Source organism: Hippopotamus amphibius, chromosome 2, assembly GCF_030028045.1.
Source record: "Hippopotamus amphibius kiboko isolate mHipAmp2 chromosome 2, mHipAmp2.hap2, whole genome shotgun sequence".
Lineage (NCBI taxonomy): Eukaryota > Metazoa > Chordata > Mammalia > Artiodactyla > Hippopotamidae > Hippopotamus > Hippopotamus amphibius.
The window spans coordinates 178,980,518-179,006,655 of record NC_080187.1 but is presented as its reverse complement, the minus strand read 5'-3'; the positions used below and the strand labels follow the sequence as shown (position 1 = coordinate 179,006,655).

The 26,138-nt window shown below is 35.8% G+C and overlaps 1 protein-coding gene and 1 pseudogene across 4 annotated transcripts in view; one reads left to right on the top strand and one right to left on the bottom strand.

Moving 5' to 3' along the window:
- The window catches only part of AQR (aquarius intron-binding spliceosomal factor), a 102,863-nt gene that overhangs the window by 8,102 nt on the left and 68,623 nt on the right, over window positions 1–26,138 (top strand). For all 4 annotated transcript variants that reach the window (XM_057721511.1, XM_057721512.1, XM_057721510.1 and 1 more), the window contains 10 exons: window positions 6,283–6,318; window positions 9,944–10,064; window positions 11,819–11,959; window positions 13,608–13,676; window positions 15,048–15,148; window positions 17,531–17,607; window positions 21,493–21,557; window positions 22,663–22,779; window positions 24,054–24,167; window positions 26,030–26,133. In XM_057721511.1, the coding sequence (XP_057577494.1) occupies window positions 6,283–6,318; window positions 9,944–10,064; window positions 11,819–11,959; window positions 13,608–13,676; window positions 15,048–15,148; window positions 17,531–17,607; window positions 21,493–21,557; window positions 22,663–22,779; window positions 24,054–24,167; window positions 26,030–26,133 (945 nt within the window). The remainder of the gene's footprint in view (window positions 1–6,282; window positions 6,319–9,943; window positions 10,065–11,818; window positions 11,960–13,607; window positions 13,677–15,047; window positions 15,149–17,530; window positions 17,608–21,492; window positions 21,558–22,662; window positions 22,780–24,053; window positions 24,168–26,029; window positions 26,134–26,138) is intronic.
- Window positions 3,826–4,097, bottom strand: LOC130845016 (dynein light chain Tctex-type 1-like; annotated as a pseudogene).

Sequence of the window (26,138 nt, the reverse complement as noted above, 5' to 3'; positions counted from 1 at the left end):
CCTTAACCCTCAGTTTCTTTATTTATGTATACATCTGTTCTAGTTCCCCACCCCTTTGATTTTTTTTTTTAAACAGCAAAGAGTTTATACTCTACATACCATTCTGCATCATGAATTTCTTTTTAGACAGTGTGTCTTGGGCATATTTCCATATCTGCGTCTGTAGACATATACGCCCAATGAGTTGGGTTTTTTAAAATATTTATTCATTTATTTGGCTGCACTGGGTCATAGTTGCAGCACACAGGATCTTCGTTGTGGCGTGTGGGATCTTTAGTTGTGGCATGTGGGATCTAGTTCCCTGACCAGGGATCAAACCTGGGCCCCCTGCATTGGGAGCTCAGAGTCTTAACTGCTGGACCACCAGGGAAGTACCCGCAATGAGTATTTTAAAAGGTAATTGACTAACTTTTAATATGAAATAGAAACATTTGTGTTATGAATGTCATAGACCTTATAAAATCTCAGATTTTTTTTTTTCATGTGTTTGAGTCTTAGGAGGTAAGTTTTACTAAATGTTGTAAAGGCAGTGTCAAAATAAGAGGCTAGTTGTTTTGTTTTGGCAACTGATTCTTAAGCCTGTAGAAGTAGGCAGGACCAAAGACCATGTTAAGGTTTGTTTGTTTGTTTTAAATTTGAAGAGAAATAGGAAACCAGTGAAGCATGATGGTAGTATTTTAAAAATTTGGAGGGGGCAAGAAGCAGGAAATTAGGTGAATATTATTGTAGTCAGGTTCAGGATGATGGTGGCATGGACTAGCATGGAAAGTTGAGATAGGAGTTACCAATTGGAGAGAGAGAGAGAGAAGTGGTTGGTCGTTGGATGTGGTGAGTGCAGGAAGGGAGGAATCGAGGCTACTCCAGAGTTTTTGGCAAAGGTTCAGGTGATTAGGTGCCATTACTGACTTTTGCTGTTGTTGTTGGGGGTGGGATTGGGTGTAGATCACTAGTCACTTTTGGAAATGTTGAATTCTAGCTACTAAAGAGCCATAGAGATGTAGAATAAGCAGTTGGGTATCTAGGTGTAGAATTCTGAAGAGAGGACTGGGTTGAGCCTGCTTTGTATCAACCACCATTTCAATGCTAAGGGTACATCAGACTTTATCTACATGGCAGATAAAGTCTCTGCTTAAGAAGCTTATGTTCTCATTATTATCTAGACGGACAAAATATATACAGGTATGTCCTGTCAGCAGGTAGTAAGTGCTATGAATTAAAGTGGGATTAGGGTATAGCAGAGGTCTGCTATTTTAGATTGAATGATCAGGCAAAGATCCTCTCTTAAGATATCACATTTGAGCAAATGTGTAACATGTGACTTGTTGGTCTGAGGGTGGGTATGGATGAAATAGCCTGAGGAAAGTTAGCTGAAGATGAGTGGGCAGATAAATTCTAGGATCCTTTTCTATTATGTATTAGGGATATACCAATCTGGAAATTATCTTGAACATCCAGAACTAGTTCTCTGCCTCTTTGTAGAGTAGGGTTTCACAGCAGTGGATTGCTGGCAGGGGTGGGGGGGTGTATTTAAACCTTTGCTACCAATATTGCTTCCTTGAAGATAATTTTCATATAATTAACAACTAAAAGCTGCCATTGATTTTTAAGTTATGTGGACTTGGCTAAGTTATTTTTAATTGCTGAAAGTAGTAACAGTCATTGGTGGGGCTCCCTAAGTCTTATCATGGCACTCTTAACAGCCATATTCTTATCTTGTACACATTTTTGAATACTTGAATAAAAAGTGAACTGATTGCATTCTGCCCCCAAATGTCAAAGTTCAAAAAGCTAAATGCACCTGTGTAGCACAAAAACTACAGTGTATATTTAAAAATTTAAATGACTGTTTTTTTAGACTAGTGCCGTGTGGAAACTCTTTTGCATTTATATGCTTGTAGCTTCTTCATTATTGGGGAATGGGTTAACGTAAGATTTATTAACTTGTTTGTAGGTTATCAAAATAGGTAGTTTATAGCCATAAGGCACTCTTAATATGATACACTAAGGTTCTTATACATTTTTTGTGTACATCACCCCTATTTCCCTAGGAGGCATCTAGGAATTAAATCAGTTAGTTCTTATATTCTTATGGTATAAATGATCACTTCTAGGATCTCAAAATTAGATGTTAAAATATCATATTGTTTAACCCCCATTGTAGTGTGTGGTATATTACACAAAAGACTCATATTTGCTATCCTTACCATTATCAGATTTGGTAAGTTTGTCTTAACGTATTTTTATCGGTTTGATTTTAAAATATTAAAAATAATGGTAATTGTCATTTCTGGAGTGCGTACTATGTGCCAGATTCTGATCTCAGCACATTGTATATAGCAGCGTATTTATCCTCACAACAATCCTGTGATATAGTCACTGTTATGCTCACTTTATGGATGAGGAAATTGAGATACAGAGAGATAAGTAACTAGCCCAAGATATTTTACCATAGATAGAGGCAGCACCAGCTATTAAATCCTTGTTCTCTGGATCTTATCCAATGCTCTGTTCTTAAACAGGACAAGATCCATTTGCCCTGTAGGACTCTCTTAACCTGCACACTTTGGTACGGTTATTAATCCTTTTGTGAATGCATCCAAGTGATTTTTATACTGAAAAATAAGAGGTGACTTATAGAGCAGTTTACTTTTGCTAGTGTTTATATTTCTTTTTATTAAAAATGTTTGTCTCTTTACTACAAAATTAACAGAAAGCACATAAAATGTACAGAAATGTATAGCCTTCTGAATTTTACTACCACCAAGGTGAAAAAAACCAATATTTCAGCATCCCCAAAACCCTTATATGCCCCTTCACTTTACCATTTAAATATGTAAGTATGCAAATGTGAACACTGTAGTTTAGTTTTGCTTGGTTTTAAACTTTAAATAAGTGGAATCACATGATATGTACTCTTTTGTGGCTGGCTTCCTTTGTTCACAATTATTTGATTTTTTTAATCACCTATTTAACAAATCTGGAGTAGGTAGTTCAGAAGTTCATAATGTCAGGGTCTTTGTCAACCTTCTGAGAAACTTTTTGGCTTTCCCTGTGTGATTGCAGAGGGGCTGCCGCAGCTCCAGACCTTATGTTTTCATGCAGTCATATTTTAAGAGATAGCAGAGGGCAATTATTGTAGCAAAGAAACCCCCCTTTGCCTACCCCTCCCCACTCTTTTTTTTTTTTCAATCAAATTTAATCATCCAGTTAGCAAAACAGTTAACAGACCCAATTTGTTGTACATAAATTACCCAGCTTTGGGAGGATTTAATGAAATGCACGTTAAACCATGCATAAAGAGTCAGGCTTTACAACGCATGCTCTCAGTAAATTTTGGTACTTAATAAAATAACCATCCTCAAATCCTTTACTTATATTTGTCATTATTATAACTTTTCATCCTTATCTTTTTTTTTTAATTGGAATAATTTATTATTCTAACAAAAGTACAAAGTATGGAAAATTAGTGTATTTGAATCATTTCAGAGAGTAAAGAAAGTTTCACCCTAGCAGATTTCGGCTTTTATCACCTTTGAAAAGAAACATTAAGAGTTAAGACAAGCGGCAGGACAGGCTTCTAACTACCTACAGTGATGATTCCTCTGACTTGGGGTGTGCAGGTCACAGCACAGTGGTTATTTGGTTTTTTTTCTACATTTTGAGAGTGCCATAAAAAGTAAATGGCTGGTGGTTAGAAGATGGAAGAGAAACGTTGGGACAAAAGGAGAAGGATCATGGGCTGGACGAGGTGCTCAAATGGACAGTCCGAAGGTGCTAATGATGCAGTACATGGTCTTATTCTCCCATCACACAGTGCAGCTCCCGTCAGTAGAGCTGTCCCAGAAGCAGGAACTTGCCCTGTGTAATCCTGCTCTGTTCTTCTGCATGATCACAATGTATTTAAATGGTTTTACCAGCTTGGTGAGTTGGCTTAAGGTTTGTTCCACTACGTTTGTGGTCCACTTATTCACTTTGCTGTGCTGATAGGTGTTGCCACCGGTGGCACTTTCTATGGCCTCTTTTACAATGTTGTTCACTCCATCAACAACAAAAGCAGTCTCCTCGGTAGCCTGGTAGTCTTCCATCTTTCCTCCTGCGCGTCGCCTCTGCCTCCCTGAGTAGAGCGCACTCTCATCCTTATCTTTAAAGATTTTCTGGTATGATATCTAGTCTCTAGACTCATTTTTGTATTGTATATGTATACCTTTAGTTAAGCTCTTTATCTGTCTCAGAAAGTTTATTGGCAGAAGTGTAAAACTCCAAATTTAATGAATACGGACAAGATTGCTGTAAGAGAAACTGAGTTTTTCAGAGTGTTTTTGTATTATCTTGACCTATCAAAACTGATTTTTCACTTGTTCAGTTATCCATAGGGAAAAAAAAAATTGACCACTTCACCTTTTTTATACATGAGGAAACAGGGTCCCAGGATGTTAAAAGGTATTGCCAGGATAACACCAAATCATGACTAGAATACTGATCTATCTCGTGAGCCAAGATTTTCTTTCATCTACAGGGTTGGTCCTGTTTGTGGCTGAAGAAATTAAATGTGCAGGTATTTGCATAGTGGGCCCTGAATACTGTTGTCCAACATGCATGTAAAGTGAAATGCCTGCAGCTGGAGATCTAGAGTGTGCCACACAAGCTCTTGTATACTCTCAGTGGCTTGGCTGACTGTAGAAGCCAGTGCCTTGGCAGTGTTCTGTCTTTGTGCTGTTGCACAGTTATAACCTTCACTTCATTCTCACTAAAGTTCTCTGACATTGCTTGCTCAGTGAAACTAAGAGATCAGAAATCAGTGGAGGACTTCCCTGGTGGTGCAGTGGTTAAGAATCCACCTGCCAATACAGGGAACGCGGGTTCGATCCCTGGTCTGGGAAGATCCCGCATGCCTTGGAGCAACTAAGCCCATGTGCCACAACTACTGAGCCCCCACGCCACACTACTGAAGCTAGCATGCCTAGAGCCCATGCTCGGCAATGAGAAGCCACCACAGTGAGAAAACCATGCACCGCAAGAAGGTAGCCCCTGCTGTCCACAACTACAGAAAGCCCACATGCAGCAACAAAGACCCAACACAGTCAATAAATAAATAAATAAATAAAGTTTATTTATTTAAAAAAAAGTCAGTAGAATAGGATTTTGACAGTATAGTGGTCTGTTGGGGTGTTATAAATTCATAACGCATACTCATTTAATTTTCAAAACTAGAGGCTAATATCCAGTGGTATGGTTCTGGTCTGGCTACTTTATTTTCAATATACAAAATAATGAAACTAAATTAGTGGATATTTGAACCTACCTTTGGAGAGATACCCTATAACTACAGTATCATTTACCCATATAAAACAAAACACTCTGTTTTTTAAAGTGTATAAAGAGATACCTGATATTCCCTCCACAATTTTCTAAAGTTTTAGACTTAAGGTCAAGGCTACAAAAGCCTGAGTCCCATGTTTGTGATACAGATACAGGTGTCCCTTGTGCTTATAGGAGGGCATGACTTCAGCAGAATGTTTCCATTTGATTATTAAAGAATGTTAGTCACTGCTTAAGAAATTGAGACAGGCTAGCTTTTGGCAATTGTAATCTAATATTATGAATATTGATGAGCACTTGTGTTTTGATTAAAATTATTTAGCTTGTTAATCTCTGTATTATATCCTTGTATGTCATGGTGCTGATTATGTTTGTTATATGCATAGGATATAAGTAACTGATCTGAAACAGTTTTTTTTTGTAATTAATTTTATTGGCTGTGTTGGATCTTTTTGGCTGTGCGCGGGCTTTCTTTTAGTTGCAGTAAGTGGGGGCTACTCTTCATTGTGGTGCGCGGGCTCCTCATTGCCATGGCTTCTCTTGCTGCAGAGCACGGGCTCTAGGCGCATGGGCTTCAGTAGTTGCAGCACATGGGCTCAGTAGTTGTGGCTCATGGGCTCTAAAGCACAGGCTCAATAGTTGTGGCACACGGGCTTAGTTGCTCCGCGGCATGTGGGATCTTCCTGGAGCAGGTATCGAACCTGTGTCCCCTGCATTGGCAGGTGGATTCTTAACCACTGCGCCACCTAGGAAGCCCTTAGACAGTTTTTAAAAATAAACTATCCAAAACAAAATACAAACAAAAAATATAAAAGCAAAATTCGCTTTCTTCAATGCATAATAAATGTAATTATTATGTGAGTCAGTATTAAAACAAGCTTCCAAGATACATCTGCATTAGTAACTCAGAAATGTTTATATTCTCTATTTAAATATTTTTACTATTTGTTTTTATATTTTTAGGTTTGCCATCAGAAAGATAATGCTCTTGGAATTTAGGTGAGTTTAAAGGCTTTACTTTGATGAAGTTAAAGATGACAATGTGACTTAACTTTTAACTAAGTTCTGTGTATATTTCTGTGAGTAGATAAAATAATTATAAATTTTGAAAGATTTATATTTTTGTGATTGGCTTATTTTGGAATATGTGTATGATATCCTTTGTTTTCAAAGATGATGTTCCATTATTAGTATAACTTGTATATTGAGTTGTTTTTCACTAATTAAGATAGTGTGTGCTGAGCAACTTCTGAACTCCTATTTGGTTCCTCTAGTGATAATGAGAGTAAGTTGGAATACATTCTAGAGCCATTTTTTCTTTCCAAGCTAACTTGTTATTACTAAGCTAGCCTTGTTCTGACCTAAACCACTTATAAATATTTCAGACAGAAGAGAATATGTAATTTTTAGGTTATAATTTAGATTATATTACAACCAGGTGTGTAGGCTAGAAGTAAAAGCCGAAGGTGGTTGTTGATAATAGTAGTATCTGCCATTTATAGAACCTTGTGCTAGGCACGTTGTTAAACATTTTACATACAGAGAGCACTCACAGCAACCCTGCAAAGTCAATATTATACTTTCCACTTAGTGAAGGAAGAAACTGAGATCAGAGCAATTATTTGTTAAAGATAATGCTTTTAAATAATTGGCAGAGCTGGGATGCCAATGTCTGATGCCAGAGCTCATGGTTTTTCTGCCTCTCCACACTTCCTTGAGGTCTAGTCTGCATCAGAAGTCAGTCTTTATTAACAACTATTTACTCCCTACATACACTGATTTGATCCTCACAAAAAATGATGTAGGTGTTCTTATTATTTTTACAGAGAGAAATTGAAGTTTATAGCTATGAATTAAGTTTTAAGTGGAGTCCTACTATATCCTAACAACTGTATTGTCACTGAATACTTGATCTCATTTAATTCTCACAATGATCCCAGTAAGAGCTTCCTTATTTTATAGAGAGCACTGAGGCTGGAAATTGATTGGATCCAGCTGGCCCTTAGATTAATATGCCCCTTTCATCATATCATGCTATCTTTTGGAAGGAAAATAAATAAAAGTCAAGATGCTGATATATGATTTGGATAAAGCCAGAATGGTCCTGGCAAATATCAGATACCAAGAGAATTGCAGGAACTGAAGGAGAAAGCAGCAGAACGTATTGAAGGCACCAATGACAGTGAAAGATTTTTAATAACTGAGAAAGAGGGTTGTTACCATCCAAGAACTTTTATGTATTATAATTTCTGGGTGAGAATGCCATTTTGTTTGTGTCCACCTCCACACATAATGAATCTAAAGTTTGTAGTAGAGATAATTGATGGTCTCTTGCTAGAATGGGAAGTAACATATCATGGAGAAGATTGTTGGGTACAGGAGAGTGAACTAAATCTTTGATGAAACACATCAGAAGGACATGTTATTATGTAGATTACATTTGCTGTGATTGCCAAAATAGAATCAGGGAATTATTGAACAGTCCTTAAGCTTGGATTAAAGAGATGTAGTTTGGAGTCAGGTCTGTATCATCTGTATATCATGGAGATAACTGCATCATCTTGGGCAAATCATTGACTCTAATATTCTCAGATTCATCATCTGAAAACTGTAAAGAATAAGTTGGGAGTTTGCTGTGTAGTCAGACAATACCCAAGACATTACTGTTAAAAACTGTGGTGAGCCAGTGATTATCTGTGGGGCATCTGGCAGAAACAAATATAAAGATACTCTGAAAGGGTGTGTATTACAACTATACTGAAAAAAAAAAAAATCCTATAGCTAAAACCCTGGTGAAGGTGAGTTCAGACTTCCAAATTACAAAGCACATTAAAGCAAGATTTAGTTGAAACAATAAAGAATAGAATTAAATATCCCTCAGAAAACCCCAGGTAATTAAATAATTGATATAGACTGTCAAATCATGTTTAAAATTATTATGGGCATGAAAGAACACGTAGAATATGTGAACAAGAAACAGGACACTAAAAATGGACAGTTTAGTGGAAAATGAAAATAAAAATCATTGAAACTAAAATATTCAATGGGTGAATTAAACAGATTAGACACAGCTAAAAAGGGAATTAGTGAATGGGGATTTAGATCTGAGGAAATTAACAAATAATAGCAAAGAGAAATAGAGATGGAAAGTATACAGGGCCATTAAGAGATCTAGATGCTAGAATGAGAAGATCCATTAGGCATTTCAGAAGAGATTTAGAGAGAATGAGGGAGTGTCAGTTTAGAAGAGAGAATGGTTAAGAATTTTCTACAGTTAAAACATGTAAGTCTTAGATTCAGGAAATGTATATAGCAAATTGTGATCAGAGCAACAGTAACAGAGTAATGAACTTAAAATCTACTGGAAATAAAAGACGGACTACTCAGAGGAAGAAGAACAAATTGATTGTAGACTTCTCAATTGTAATAATAGAGAAGATAATAGTATGAGATTAGTGCAAAGAAAAATAGAACTATCAACCTAGAAAGAATTCTATCACCATCTAAGCTACCATGAAATGAAGAGATTTCAGACAGATTCACACTAACAGACTTGGTAATAGAGGTTCTAAAGGGCATAATTCAGGGAAAAGGAATTTAATCTTGTAAGAAAGGAATGATATGAAGTTTCATGCATTTTATTTATGAAAGAGTAGTCTCTAACTGAAGGCTTTGGGCCATGATTTAGGATAAAATACTATTTACCAGTCTCCTAGGCCCTTGCAAATTAAGCAAGAATAACTGCTAAAGATAGACCCGTGGAAATACCAACATGAGCAGACCTTTGAAACATAAGAGGAAGTAGAAAAATTATATGCTGTAGCAGAATCTAAAATGCATAACTCAGGTGTGTGCATGCATGTGTGCGCACTTGTAACTGATTGAAAAGTTATACATGTGGAGTGATTTAAAATGGGAACAAAATGTCCTGCTTTTTTTGCAGTAGTGCTTGAGAGTATTTTACAACACAGTACAGTAATTGATGTTTATAACTACTCTGAATAAGAAATAGCTAAGCTTTGTTTTGGAAATCAAAAATAATTATTTTGTTTAGGAATATTTCACCAGTCTTAGAATGAGAATTTTGGCATCTTGAGGGGGAAAATGCCATTTACCTTGAAAACTGACTTATGTTGAATACCTTGAAAATAAAGTAACAAATCCTCTTTTTGATTGTCTCTTAGTTTCCAGAAATCACTTGGTCCTAATATGAGTTTATGTTAATTCCTCACGTACATTTATTTGTGAAGCTGCCCATCATATCATTTCATTTTAGAGCTGATATTTGTCAGATATTTTTGTTTTTTACTCCACAAAAAGCCTTAGATAAGGGAATATCCAGTGATCTAATGGTGATAATTATATATGTCAGTAACTTTTGATGTCGTCCTACTTTGAAGGTATGACTCTCATTCTCCAGAGCCACATTTGCTACATATGTTTGCAGTAGGCAGCACTGACTTACATTATAGGTAAATTTGTGAAGGATTCTCAAACTATAAATATAGATTTTTCAAAATGTTTTCAAAAAGTTGCAAATAATTAGGCTTTTTCAGGGGAGTGATATATTACAATGAAGTGATAGTAACTAATGAAATATTCTGTACCTTTTCATTCTTCACAGCCAATATCTTGAAAATTACCTCTGGATGAATTATTCTCCAGAAGTGTCCAGCAAGGCCTATTTAATGTCAATCTGCTGTATGGTGAATGAGAAGTTCAGAGAAAATGTCCCTGCATGGGAGGTAACGGATTTAAATTACTTCATAGCTTTCTTACTGTGCTCACTTAAGGCATTGCAAAGTAGCAAACTTTTTACTGATAATAAATAATGTTTTTGGAACAGAACTTTATCCAGTAATAAAGTACATGTTGAGAAAAAGAATGGATGTATGAAAAATATTAGATTTCTTTCAGTTTCAATACTTTCTTTAAACTAATTTACTGTGAATTGAAAAATTGTGAATGTGGAGTTATTTTTCTGCTTTGTGCTTAAAACAAAGAAAGGTATGGATTATAAAGACTTTTGCAACAGATAAAGTAAAATTTATATTAAGTAGCACAGATAGATAATGCTCAAATGAGATAATATTTTTCAGTGCCTTGTTTCACAACAGGGAGTAAGTATATATTTGTGGTTTTACGTGAATAAAGTAGTGTTTCCAAAGTCATGACAGATACTTATATTGTAATTTCAGTTTTAAGATAAAACTCAAATATTCATTAGGTGACTACCATCATATGGCAGATTAGAACCCATAGTAAACTAAGGGCCTGGTGTGTTATTGAGAGATCTTAAGGATTTCTTGAAGTTGCTTTGAACTACCAAAAGAAGGGGGAGGGAAGCCAGAGAATGCCTTGATCAGTTTGCATGTTATAAAGACCACTTTGGCGATTAGAGCTTGAAATAGAGAAAAGACAATACAGATGAAGAGAAGAGGTTATACACAGATTTAGAAAGTAGAATTGATTGGATTTGATAATTGAAGTACAGTAGCTTTAGGGAGAGATTATTTCCAATAACCTTCCAGGCTTACGCAACTGAATGTAAAAGATGAGGATGCCATTTACCAAGATAGGTGGAAGAGGACTGAGGAATGCTTTGAAGGGTACAGAATTATTGAATTGAGTTTTGGACTTACTGAGTTTAAGTTGCTTTTGGAATATCTCAACGAAATTGTCTAGTAGACAAAGGGATCTAAGGATCTAGAGGAATCTGGAGTGAAAATGTGTATTTAGAATCATTAGCATATGTAGTTGAAGTAATGAGAAGAAGAGAAGAACAAGGCTAGAACCCAGGGAATACTGCCCTGTAAAGTGGCAAAGGAAGAGGAGCCTTCAGCACATCAAAAAGGAGTTGAGGGATGGTCAGAGTCCTTTGGACTTGACAGCTGTAACAGCTTCAGGGGAGAGCCATGGGTGGAAGCTTGTTTTAGAGAAGTAAGTGAAAACAACTAATGTTGGCCACACATTTGGAGCACTTGCAAATGAAAGAAGAGAGAGGTAACAGAAAGAAACTAGGTGGGGAGGTACATCACAGAGAGGCTTGAATATATTTACATTATTTACCTTTTTTTTTTTTACCATTGTATGTTAAGAGTAAAGAGATAATATAAAGGAAAGGCTGTCTGAGATTCATTAGAGTGAGAAGACTTTAGTTTCTGCTAAAGATGTTGTTTCTTTTGTTTAAATTAGAAGAATTAAAACACTTTAGGTCTTTAATAAGAAAACAAAGCCTAAGATAATTACTGGCCTAATCCTTGAAGAAAAAAGAAAGGAAGCCATTATTTTATTAGATGAAGGTTTCTGCAACTCTCACGTAGTCCTGCCAGAAATCTATATTTGACTTGCTACCGTTAATTATAAGGAAGCAAATAATCTTTTTGTAATTATTAGGTTTTGTTAATAGACTCCTAAAAAGTCTGCCAGTGTTTGCTTAAAGGAGAAAAAGAGGTGAGCAAGCCATTTCAAAATGAATTTTTATTCGTTCTCTTTTCAGACTTTTAAAAAGAAGCCAGATCACTTCCCATTCTTTTTCAAGTGTATCCTGAAAGCGGCATTAGCTGAAACTGATGGTGAATTTTCACTCCATGAACAGACAGTCTTACTGCTTTTCCTTGATCATTGCTTCAATAGTTTGGTAATTTTACTTTATCTTTTGGGGGAGCGTTCAAGTTTACTGGTTGTTTTAAGTTCAATGTAGATGAGATTACTTCTGTAGCCAACTGTTCATAGTAGTGGGGAGTGAGGATGATGCTAAAAGCTTGGTTTCAGCCCCTCTCATTAAAATCCTTTTATAAGATCAGTTTGCTTTTTGATAGATTTGGAGTTGATCACTCCCTTTTTTCTGTCTAGCCTCTAAGTGAAATAATAAGAGCTGAAATTCTCCAAATATAGAGCAGCAAAGTCTGTAATATGAATATTGAGTAATGAGATCTGTGTCATAAACTATACATAAAAACATAATTTCATTACTTCTCAGTCATACTTCGTGCATAAGCTGGCAGGAGAGTTATGTTTTGAGTTGACTGTTTCAGGGTGGTTATGGATGATCTTTTAAAATCTGTTGGGTTGTGTATGATACATTTTTCATTCTTCATAAGATTATCTTCTAAAAAATAAATATTCACAGCAATTCATATTTCATTTGTGCTTCTTTACTGTGGTTAGCTGCAGGTGTATACCTGTTTATTTAAAGATAGGTGCTTCTGAATTGATAGTGCCTTTAGACCCATGCAGGAGAATGCATGGAGTTCTTTCTTACCCTGAACACAGTGTTGGGAGATGGATGGTTATTATGTGTCCACATACTACCTCACATGGATCTTGTAAAGACATAAGAAAAGGGTTTATAAAGAGATGTGATGCCTTGTCAGAAACAAAAACAAGATTTGATTAGTATTAGTAGTTTGGTGCTAGGTTTAATTAACTTAAAAGCTAACTTATTATTGAAATACTTTATTTTTTTCAGTTTATCATCAGTTCTCATTATTTGAGGTAGTTATGTTCTGTAGCTGCAAACACTGAATTAGCTAAAACTGAATCACTGCTCTTGGGGTAATACAGGGTTAGGTTCCTGCAAGCCTCTGGTCACAACATTTTCATCAACCAATCAACATATAACCTGTTTTATGTGTGTTTCTGTTTAAAGTCACCTTATGTAGCATATATTGTTGATTCATTAACATTGAACTCACAGCCAGCAGTGCTGTAACTTATGTCTGAACAAACCTTATCTAACACACATATTTCCTCTGTAAGACACATCACAGCTTCCTTCTGCCTAGGAACATTGGACAGCACTTCAGCCCTGTGGTTGGGGCCAATTTAAATAGCAAAATCACCAACAAAAAACACAATAATGTGTAAAAGTAGCATTAAATAGACCAAAAAAAGATGCTAGTGTACAATATGAGAGCTGAAGCCAGAAGGCAGAGCATCACCTTGTCCAATCTCAGCTGAAAATGTGTGTGATGAGCAGCTCACATTTTTCTCTGTGCTGTGCTGTCAGTGAATGACAGCAAAAGCATCAAGAGTTTTAAATTTGGGGTTATAAATACATTTTTGCAAGTGGATGAATTCACAAATACGGAATCTGCAAATACTGAGGCTTGACTGTATCTTTTTTAAAAGGTATTGAACTTCTTAATAATAAAAGATCATTAATTTGAAAGCATTGATGGCATGTTTTCCCCTCAGGACTTAAAAAGGTAGTACACTCCCTATGTAAAGACTTAGGTTGAAGTGCTGGTGTGTTTATAAACTTGTTTTCTTCATGCTTTAAACAGGAAGTAGACTTGATACGGAGTCAAGTACAGCAGCTTATTTCCCTCCCAATGTGGATGGGTTTACAGCCTGTGAGTATCTAATTTCTGAAACTTATGTGTATTTATAAATGGAACAAGTTGTTTTAGACTGTGTAGCTTTAATATGGATATAAAATGGTAGCTAAAAATCCCCTTTCCTGCTTACAAAGTTTGTCTAAGTTACTATGTAGTAACTTATCATAGATGCAGTTTTTTCAGTTTTAAAGTTTTCATGTGTAAGCTAATATATGTTTCACCTAATTTCATTGTTATAAGGTGAAGTAAGGTAATATCTGTTGAGCTCAGAGAGGAGTTAATTTAGTAAAATATTATTATTTGTATATATGTCTTTGGATGAGACTAAATACAGACTTGAATTTTTTATTTTCCTTGATTAGAATGTACATACAGCTGTAGGAGAAGGTCTGAATTACGTTTAATATTAACAACTTCATTTTTTTCTTCAAATTCTTATTGGGTAATATATGCCAGTATCAAAGCCAAATTAACAGATGTTAGGGAGTAAAGTTAAAACTATCAAATTTCAGTATAATCTATATTCAGAATTCCATTTCCTGCACATGGGTGGTTTTGTAGCCACCCAGATATGCAAGTTCATTCATAGGTTCCAGTTGATGAAGGTGAAAACAGGCACATATAAATAATTAATACTAAGTTAAAAACCGTTAAGTGCCATAAGAAAGAATGTGATGGTGTGGACATTTCCTTATTGTGATAGCTGTTTTATGCTCATTGTTTCAGACTCATCTTTTTGAATTTTAATGCTCATAAATTTTTTTAAGATTTATTTTTAGTATTTACTTTATTTTATTTTTGGCTGTGTTGGGTCTTCATTGCGGCACACGGGCTTTCTCTAGTTGTGGTGAGCGGGGGCTACTCTTTGCTGTGGTGTGCGGGTTTCTCATTGCAGTGGCTTCTCTTGTTGCGGAGCATGGGCTCTAGAGTGCAGGCTCAGTAGTTGTGGCGCATGGGCTTGATTGCTTCGCAGCATGTGGGATCTTCCCGGCCCAGGGATCAAACCCATGTCCCCTGTATTGGCAGGCAGATTCTTAACCACTGCACCACCAGGGAAGCCCAGTGCTCATAAATGTTAACACTTGTATTTTTCAAATTGAAGTTCTTAATTTTAGAAATAAGAAACTTAATTTATTATTGAGCTTAAAATCTTGGCTAGAAAAGGCAGTTTCTTTTGTCTTTTTTCTATTAACAAGTGTCAGAATTCAACAGCTTTTTAAAATATAGGTATTAGTTTCTTAGTTTTCAAGCTTTTGTCATGTTGCTTTCTGATTTTATCCCATTGCTCTATATTGTATCCAGAGAAAATTAGCTAATAGGTGATCTAATCTTTATCCTTGTAAGCTTTGGGATTACTGATGATTTAATGTCACATCACTCTTTCAGGCACGACTGGAATTAGAATTAAAAAAGACACCTAAACTAAGAAAATTCTGGAACTTGATTAAAAAGAATGATGAAAAGATGGATCCAGAAGCAAGAGCACAGTATGTTGCCAAAGCTTTGTTCCATGTTGATTTATCATGCTGGATTGTGAGTCTTAGGTGTTGCTGACCTGATTTGTTGTTTCCTTTATGTATTGCTGAACCAAGTAAATGATTAAGAATCTCCTTTACTTAGACTGTCATAGGAATATTTTTCACAAAGGTCCAAAGGAGAAGCCAGAACATCACCACGTTTTTCTCCTTTCCCTTATCTGCTCCAGTCGTAAGTGTATTACTGGTCTTCCCCTTGCCTAGTGTCCCTCATAGACTGTCGTCATGGATGGTTCTCAGTTTTTCCACAGTCTTCAGGCTGTCAATCCAACTTTTCTTTCTTTGTCTTACTTCCTCACTCTTAACGATGACTTATATACTCCATTTATACACTTCATTCATTCAATATATTGAGTGTTTATTATTTTGCTGGATACTATTGTAGGTGTAGGTGATATGGCAGAGAGCAAAATGGAAAGTAATTCCTGCTCTTGTGGAGCTTACATTCTAGTTGCAGAAGGCAACAAACCACACATGAATTATATGGTATATTATATGGTGGTCCAAGCTAAGGAGACATATAAATCAAGTATAATGATTAAGGAAGAAAATGAGGGTTGCAGGTTGTTTTAATAGTAATTATTAACAATTGGATAGAAGTCAGGTAGCAAGCATTTATTTCATCAAACAAAGAGCTATTAGTAGGACACAGGGGAAGAATCTGTATAGACAAAGAGGTTTGTTTCTCTGTCTCTTTGAGGCTAACTGGTCTAACTGTTCTTTTCCCTTATTTACTCCATGACTCTTCTAGCAGTGATCCATTTTCTTTCTTCATCTTTAAGTGCTCATTTCCGCTCACATTTTTCTCCCTCTGCTTACATATACATGCTTAGGACTGGCTTCCCTTGGGCCTGTGATAACTTCTTCTGACTGTTTTATATTTTCATCCACTTAGGAGCATAGTCTGTTTACCTGTAGATAGTAGTTGAAGTCATGAGTATGAGTGAGATTATGTGGTGAGGTATGTAAACCATGAAAAAATGGTTGAGAACAAAAAGAAATGAAGCTTGAAGTTACGCTGGTCATTACTAAATATGAAAAGAACCGAAGAAAGCCGATGTCAGAGAAATAAGTTTGGGAGTAAGGAAGTGAGAGCTCTAAGGAGAGGATATTAGGGTCACAATAGGAATATCCTTTCTTTAACTTCAAACTCCAGTCTCATCTCTTCCATAGTATCTTTCTAACCAGCGGCCTTTTGATTGGGCTAATTACATAATATCTTTGCATTATTTGACCACTTTTAAAAAATTTAAACCCTCTCTTCCCATTACCTCAATATGATTTAATTCCAAATTGATAGACTATTCATTGTTTCTTAAACATTCCTTCCCTAACTTCTGTTTATATCCTACTCCACTTAATTGAATGATAATCTTCTAAACACTTTTCCAGACCAACTACTTTAAGCCATAGTGCTTTCTTCTTCTGAAGTCCTAAAACACACTGTGTTTTTTACTGAAACATCAGCTCTTTTCGTAATGATTAGACTTTAGGTTCTACAATCAGACTTAACTAGGTTTCACACTCACCTGCTGTGTAACTTTGGGGAAGTTACTGTGGCTCTTTGAGCCTCAGTGTGAAATCAGGGCAACAATACCTGTTTCATAGGACTGTTATCGGCATGAGATTATTTTGTATGATATACTTAACACAGCTCAAATCCTGGAGCAGTAAGTGCTCAGCTAATTTCAGCCTGTTTTATTAATTAATACTAGCTTGTGTCATTAATTATATTTTGTGACTTGTCATTTCAAGTATATTTTAGTCATCCCCTTTTTATTTCCAGCAGGACTGGCATAATCATTTGTAGCTGTCCAGTACCTGATGATTGTTTTTTAATTAGTTGGTACATAGTGCCTCTTAAATTAGTAATGAGCAAAAAATTTTTTAAACTAACATTTAATTTTTATACGTTGTAATACTCCTATATTTAATAGTTTAAACATTAAAGTATGAAATTGCTCATCTCATTTTAACTACGTACTTAAATGTTAGATTTTTGTTGTTAAGAGCAGACTGTAAATGAAATTTCGAAAACTTCTTTCTAGTCCTGACCTTTAAATCACAAATGAAAACTTTTGCAGTAAGAAGACAGAGATGCTTTCTTGGCTAGTTTATTAGGCCAGTAATGAGGCTCTTCTTTTCTTCATGTAGTGCTAAATTTACATTCAAAGAAGAAGTGTGTTTAAATTATGGTCCTGATTTTAGAGAGAAATGGAACATTTTGAACAGTGTAAGAATGTAAGAAAGGCTGTTCAGCATTTAAAATTTACTTTTGAAATAGTTATTTCTTAAAAATAATTTGATCACTGTTTGTTTTCTCTCTGATTTTAGAGCCTATCAAGAAAGAAGATTTCTTTCACAACTCATCCAGAAGTTTATCTCTGTGCTGAAATCAGTCCCACTTTCTGGTAACTTTCTTCCTTTTCTCAGCTCATTTGTGAAGTTACCATTTAGATTCCCATATAGTATTTACCAATCTTTAGTCTAAAAACTGCTCTCAGATTGATTTAAAATTATATTGACAAGAGGTTATGTCCTTCCCTTTTCAAATATGTTACCAGTCTGAATATTGTGGCTGCCTTAGAAATTCACATAATTTAAGAGCACCAACATGGTTATGAAATGTTCATTTATTTAGCAAATATTTTTGGAGCTTGCTTATAAGACACAGATCCTGAACAAGGTTGTGGGACATGGTGAACAAGATAGTTATAGACCCTGTCCACATGGCATTTACAGTTTGGTGCTGAATAGTGTCTTCAGGCAATATCAGATACTGTTAGGATGGGAAGAGGAGAATTATTTTGAGATACGAGCTACAAGATGAAATGAGAAGGATTTTCCTCCGTGGTGGCCCCCATTCATTGATGACACAAATATAAATATTTACTATGTAGAGTATAAATTTCAAAATACATCAGGATTATACTGTAGATAGATATACGTGTGTGTGTGTGTATGTGTGTGAGAGAGAGAGAAAGACCCCTGTGTACCAAGAGGAGCTAATTATGTTCTGCTGGGTTGGCAGTATCTTTATAAGCATTTAATGACTGCAAGTAGAACATTGTTTACTTAATAAAAGTGTATGTATGCTATGTATGATATGTCATTGGTTGTTAATATTTTATTTTCTAACTGGAATATAATCAAAGAATAGTTCTGTAGGTGTACCATATTTATATGCACCAGAGATTATACCATCTATATGAATCAGATTGTAGCTTTGTTTAAACTGAAATACAACAATTATTTACTTATAAATGTTGCCGCCCGCCCAACCCCCCCGCCCCAAGTAATAAGTTTACAACCAAAAATCACATCTGTAATTCAGTGAGGAATAGATGCTAATGCTATAAGTGCTAATTTATGGTAGTTGATTTGGGGCATATTATTGGGTTAGCCAAAAAGTTCGTTCGGGTTTTCCTGTGCCATCTTAGAGAAAAAACCTGAACGAACCGTTGGCCAACCCAATATTACTAGCAACATCATTATAAAGAAAAAATTGTCATATGCTTATAATCTAAGTCACTATTTGTATATTTAAATCTTTCGGTTAAGCACCTTAAACCTGGAAAGAGGGCTTAGATTTGGTTTCCTTGACACAAATAGTAATAATGAGAACCAGTAATGTCTATAATAATTAGGGTCATAAAAATTGATGTCATGTTGGGAATTCCCTGGTGGTCCAGTGTGTAGGACTCAGTGCTTTCATTGCTGTGGACCTGGATCCCTGGTCGGGGAACTAAGATCCCACAAGCTACACAGTGTAGCCAAAAAAAAAAAAAAAAAAGTTGATATCATCTAAAAAGGTTTGAAAGTCAAGTAAATATAATAATATAGGACCTGCAGTAATTTTAACAACCTATAAACCACTAACTGTTGCCATTGTCATAATATATTGTCAGGAAACAAAATTTCTTAGATTGATCTTGAGTTTTAATTAAAATTTGTTAACTTGCTGGCAAAGGAACCAACAAGGTGATGAAAATAGTGTGCCAGTTCAGAGAGGGCATAAAAATGGATAGATTACATACTTAGGAAACAGAAAACTAATTTTTAAAAGCGTAAAAAAGATTGTGTGTAGTTTCATTTTACAGGGTCATGACAAACAAAATGTCCATATCACTTGTTATAAAGGCAATCTGTGTTAGGTTGATTTGTGATGTCAGGACTGCTTTCAGAAAAAAGGAAAAATATGCAATACACATAAAAAACAGATGATAAGGATATGTTGCTGTCTGAAATTGGAATAACAGGGCTTTAGCTCTGAAGAATATGCCTAGTAGGGCCAATTAGTATAAAAATATGCAACATTATCTACCAGAACTCAGAAATTGAGTGCCAAGCATCATGTTCTAATTTTATTTTATTTTATTTTATTTTATTTTATTTTTTTTTATTTTTTTGGGGGTACACCAAGTTCAGTCATCTGTTTTTATACACATATCCCCGTATTCCCTCCCTTCCTCGACTCCCCCCCCCTCGAGTCCCCCCCACCCTCCCCGCCCCAGTCCTCTAAGGCATCTTCCGTCCATGTTCTAATTTTAAATAGGCCATTGCCAGTAATTTTCTCAAGCTATAAATAAAAATACAGAATACAGATTTTGCTCACCTTAAAAATTTTGGACAAAATTATTTTCCTTTGACAGTAATGAGAACAAAAGATACAACAGAGGACCAGTTTGAGCAGATTTAATTTAAAAGTCACTCCTTTAAATCCGGTAGTTTTAGCAACTGTGTGACCTAGGCTGTGTCTCACAAAACCTGGATTCCAATCCTAACCAACCATTACTTTGTTCTATACTTTTATAAAGTTATTTTCCTCTGGTCCTCAGTTTCTTACTTGGAAAATGAAGAGCTAGTACAGACGTTCTCTAAGGTCTTTTCCAGCTGTGAAATTCTATAGTTATGTTTTTTTAAGGTTTGGATTATGGACAAGTGTTGTTAGTCACAGAAGTATTCATATTTCTTTCTTCACATAAAGCCTTCTATTTTCCTGTAGGTTACAAATAAGTGGATTTATTTAAGCATTTGTAGGATGCTTTCTACAGGTCTAGCACTGGGTTATTCACTACTGGGAGTCTTTAGACTCGGGACCCTGAAATTATCTCTTTTCAATTGAAATAATCTTGCCAGAATGGTTTCAGCTGGTAAAATAGCAGAACATCTTTTTCTTTTACCCTTCCTTCCTTCCTTCCTTCCTTCCTTCCTTCCTTCCTTCCTTCCTTCCTTCCTTCCTTCCTTCCTTTCTTCTCTTTTCAGATCTGTATCGGAGTATAATTGTTGTACCAGTTTCTACTGTACAACAAAGTGAATCAGCTGTATTTATAGATATATCCCCATATCCCCTCCCCCTTGAGCCTCCCTCCCACCCTCCCTATCCCCCCCATCTAGGTCATCACCCATCATCGAGTTGATCTCCCTGTGTTATACAGCATCTTCCCACTAGCCATCTGTTTTACATTTGGTAGTGTATGTATGTCACTGCTACTCTCTCACTTTGTCCCAGGTTCCCCTTCCCCTCTTTCCCGTGTCCTCAAGTCCACAGAACATTTTCTGACATTAGAAAAAAAAGATTCGTACTCTGATGTATGTCATGTCACAAGGTTGTAATAATTTTAAAAACAAAAATGTTTTTAAAAATAGTACATTAATGCTCACATAAGAATAACATAAGATAGTGATTTTTAAAATATATAATAGCTCATTGACATTTTAATGTCAAAGTTAACATATGTACAGTGAAAAAAAGTCACAAAAATTATCCCTTTAAGTAGTTTGTTAGGTATCTTCACCACCCATTTTCTGTGCTTTCTAAAGATAATAAATGTATCATTGTGTGTATACATGTACACATGCATGTATGTGTTTATGCATATGAAAGAAGTTCTAGATGTTTCGTATGTGAAGAAAGTAAGGAAAGTAGATCAAGAACTGAGATAAAACTGCCTTTCTAGTTTTTCTGTCTCCAAGTTTTTTTAAAATCTAATCATTCGGTACAGATTTTTTAAAATTAACACTTTAAAAATATTTTTGCAGGTCTGATTTTTAAAGTGTGTCTCTGATCCAAGCTACGTTTTTCGTTGTCTCATATTTATAGAGCTTAATGTAAGGGTAAGACCTGCCCTTTTTGAAATATATGTGAGATCTATGCTCTGAATCATAGTTAGTCCAATCCTGATGAATGAGACAAATAACCTTGTTTAAATAACTAAATAAATGCCAATTTTAAGATATAGTACCATAGAATGACCTAAGTAAGAAAGTTTTAATGTTGTCTCTGTTATGTCTAGAACCTGTCACTATGGACAAAGTTCATTACTGTGAAAGATTTATTGAACTTATGATTGATCTAGAGGTAAGAAGTATGCAGACTTTTCTGTTACATAATCATTAAGGAGGCTAAGACTTAGCATATGACTATATATGAAGTATTTCTTTATCATCTCAAACTGGCCTTAGTTTGTTTGTACCTATTTCAAAGTGTCTTATAGAGAAGAAGCTCAAAAGTGATTGACCCTTGAAGTTTTCAGATGACTGTCAAATGGCTGAGTTTGTATAAAAAACATTATTTAGTACAGTTATTAAACATGAGTCCAGCAATGGCAATTTATTTTGTCACATTTTATTACTCCTTTATAGAGTTTTAAAAAGGGATGAAGTCATAGATTTATGGCCATCTCTTTAATAATCTCACTTTTCTAAACGTGCCTAATATTACTGATGAAGAAAAATATAGCTACTTGCTATTGTCCATTTTTAAAATTAAGATTCTTAAGATTTTGATGCAAAGTTCAGATGCCGAATTGGTGTAGTTCAGATTGAACTCATTTCCTTTCATTTCCTCTCCCTCTTTAATGCAGAAAATTGAAAGAAAATCCTTTCTGTTCATTCCTTATTGGGAGAGCCAAGGTGGTTTCTAGACATGAGGATTAGAGTACTGGACTAGCAGTCATTCATGCAATCTTAATTTAAATTCCAGCTCTGCCAGTGACTATAATCTCTGAGGATCTCCATAACCTCCTCTTTAACATGAGGATATTTGACTAGATTAGTGGTTTCCAAGCTGCGATTGTCATAGTTTCTCAGTATTGTCTTGCTGACTGTCATAGGACACTGTGCGAAGAGGAAGCTGAGAGGAATCTCCATGTAGGGTTTTCCACTCCCTTTTCCCCATTTTTAAACCTGTGTAGAATTGACTTATTAGGATTTCATATAGGATTTTGTTTGAAAACTACTGGCCAAGATATCTGAGATATTCTTCCAGTGCTAGATTTCATTTAGAAACATTACCACTGAATTTATTTACAGCATGAACCAGACCCTTTGCTTTGTGCAGAGTGTCTTTTGAGGGACTGGGAGTACTTTGTATGTGATTAGCACTTCTGTGCTAAGTATCAGTAGACTTCACCTGTACCTGGGAGAACATTCAGACTTATTGCTCTGATGATTATTTTCTCTAGGCCCTACTCCCCACAAGACGCTGGTTTAACACCATCCTGGATGACTCCCACCTTTTGGTTCACTGTTACCTTTCCAGTCTTGTTCGTAGAGAAGAGGATGGCCATCTTTTTTCCCAGGTGAGCATTGGTGTATCTGAACATACTTACTGTTTTTGTTTCTAAGTTCATCTTTTCTTTCTTTGCCATGCAACTGGGAGCATGGCACAAAGTAGATATTGCCAAATACTGAATTGAATGATGTAAATTCCTAATTAGTCATTTTAAAGTAAAACCAAGTCTTAACATACAAATAATGGATGCCTTCTTGTGTAGGTGGCCTCTACTAATTTTATATTATAAACTTTTTTCTCTTCTAAATATTCATTTTATTAATGTAAACAGTAAAACAAGCATTTATTAAATTTGAGGGGAATAAGTAATTTAAATAAACCTTTTGTTAATCGTGTGATTTTATTATTAGACTCAATTATGTGTGATGTAGTTCCACATACTCATATATTTTGATTCTATGTCCGTAACCACTGTGGGCTATAATAGATGATGAGCATTAATTTCCAGCCAACTATGCCCTAATATCTTGGCTCTCTTTGCATAAGACGGTGGTGACAGAGGCAGTTGGTAGTGTGGAAGTACATATACACTTAGTCTGCTGCCTTGAGTTGGAACGCAAGTGCACTTTGTTTACTGCCTTGGGTAGGAAGACACAGTATTAAGGTTTCCTATTTCTTGCAGTGTCATCCAGATGAAAAGTTTTCTAACAAACTTCTAAGACTTGCCTTTCAATGAGATCACAGCTGGAGAAAGCTGTGGGGGGAAAGCACAGGGGGAAAGCAGGCCTTCATTAGCAGGAGGAACTAAGCCAAAGAAAGGGCTTGATGGCCATGGAGACCAAAGAGAGGAATGAGTAACTTAGCTTTTCCCACCTTGCTCTTTTTTTCTAATAGCAGCATAGAGAAGAGCATCTCTAATTGCAAGTTGCAAAACCTTCATCAGAAAATTCTAAGTGGCATAAGACCTCAGAAGTTCCCTCTAATAGTATAGTTCTATACATTTACAGAGATGTAGATAGATTTTTTTTCCATTAAAATGATTGACTGACTTTGATTAGTTCCTTAAAGTCTTTAGTATTGGGATTGCAGTTTAAGTTCTTCCCTGTAGAAGTAGACCATGTATATGAAATAGACTTAATTTATTCACAAGGCATATACTTTATTCTCACATAAATAAAACCTGTTTGTATATGTTCTGAAACATTAGTTGCAATGTTTACATTCCAAAGCTTTTCAGTACCTCTAAGAACGTATGTGGACTTGTTTATTACTTTTAATAGTGTCTGTTTTTTGCTCTCTTGTTCTCATGTTTACACAATTAATTTAAATGTATCCTTTCAGCTTTTGGACATGCTTAAGTTCTATACTGGTTTTGAGATTAATGACCAGACTGGAAACGCTCTGACAGAGAATGAGATGACCACAATTCACTATGACAGAATTACTTCTCTACAGGTAATTGAAATGCATTATAGCCTTTGTGTCTGCTCCATGAAGTTGGGTCATAAAAAATTTAGGTTTTATATAGTACAAATAGGAAAGGTACTAATTTAATAGTGTGTTCATCTTGAATTTTTACAATATTGCTAATTCTGATGGATTCATAAGAGAAAAGGCTTTCGTTTATAGTCCTCAATCTTGAGAATCAGTATATTGATATCTGACACTCAAAAAATATTAGTTACTGGGCCAGTTTGGTGTGTTTAAATATCAGTTTTATTTTATGAAAGAGTGTTTCAACTTGACAAAGTATGTGTACTTTGTACATTTAAAAGATAAACACATGTAATGGGACTGAAATTTACCAGTGCAGCTCAGATATGCCCCCAGAGTACCTTTGTTTCTATTACTGAGCTCATTTTGCTCTTATTTATTTATTTATTTATTTTTAATAAATTTATTTACTTATTTATTGGCTGCATTGGGTCTTCATTGCAGTGCATAGGCTTTCTCTAGTTGAGGCAAGCGGGGGCTGCTCTTCGTTGCAGTGCATAGACTTCTTATTGAGGTGGCTTCTCTTGTTGCAGAGTATAGGCTCTAGGCTCGAGGGCTTCAGTAGTTGTGGCTCGCAGGCTCTAGAGCACAGGCTCAGTAGTTGTGGTGCATGGGCATAGTTGCTCCACAACATGTGGGATCTTCCCGGACCAGGGCTCAAACCCGTGTCCTCTGCATTGGCAGGCGGATTCTTAACCACTGCGCTACCAGGGAAGCCCCTCATTTTGCTCTTGAACTTATTTTCATCTGGTGGCAGAAAGAAGCTTTTATTTCTCAATTTAAAGTAATTCACTTCTTTACATTTTAAAGAGTTTTTTTGGGTAAAGACTCAAATTGTCCTTCATAATCAGGTTCACTATCTCTCAAGGAGTCTCTGCTCTCCCTCTTCTTTCCCAAAATGGCATCTAGGTACATGGAGACACTCAGACAGCCTCATTGTTTGGAAGAGGAGTGATCTGCACACTGTCCCAGCTCAGACATCTTTTCCTGCTTTTCTCAACATTAGTGTTTTTGTCTTTCTGCCTCTGCCCTTGAAGTGACCACAGGTGGTTTGGTGTGTGGCTGTTCTCTTGGCACTGGGAGCTGACTCTCCTTCATTTCCTACCTCAGGCAGTTCACTTTCAGGCTTGGTTGCAGGGTCATTTTGCCATTGCCTGTAGTAATTTCATGGCAGGCTCATCCATAACCTTGGCAACCTCTGTGTCATGCACTACAGAGCGCATGAAAACTTGTGGATCTTCCCTGTGCCACATAGGCTTTATGGAGGACTAGGGGTGTTACCTCACCCGCACTTAATTAAATCAGCATAATGCTGTTTTTTCTGTTTTCTTGCAGCTTACCCCATGTTGGTTGGAGGTGTTAACCCTGTGAGGTTCTCTCTTTCCAGAGTTCCAGCGTAAAACAGGGCACAAGCACACTGTGCTATAGGCCTCTCCCTCGAGATACCTCTTCAGTGGGAATTGCCCTTGAGACTTTCTTTTAGTTTTGTTAGGCCAATTCTTAATAATAAAGTGTTTTGTTTTGTTTTTTCTCTTCTGTCAGTGAAGCTGGCCTTCGTGGCTATTTTCATGTATATTCAGAATACAGTTTTAGAAATCAAAAACTGAACATTGACTCTTTGTTTTTACACTCCCGTTAGAACAATTCTAATTTCTTTCCCATTGTATCTAGTGCTTTTGAATAAGGCAGAGGTCACATATGAGTAGAATATAAGAAAGAGAAGTGCATTAATTTAAAAAGTTTTTTTTCCATTTTGCAGTATATAAGTTGTAGTTTATTGTATTAATATGTAGGCATTAATTAATTTTTCTGTTCTTTTCTAGAGAGCTGCTTTTGCACATTTTCCTGAACTGTATGATTTTGCCCTCTCAAATGTCTCAGAAGTAGATACTCGGGAATCCTTGGTCAAGCTTTTTGGACCTCTTAGGTAAG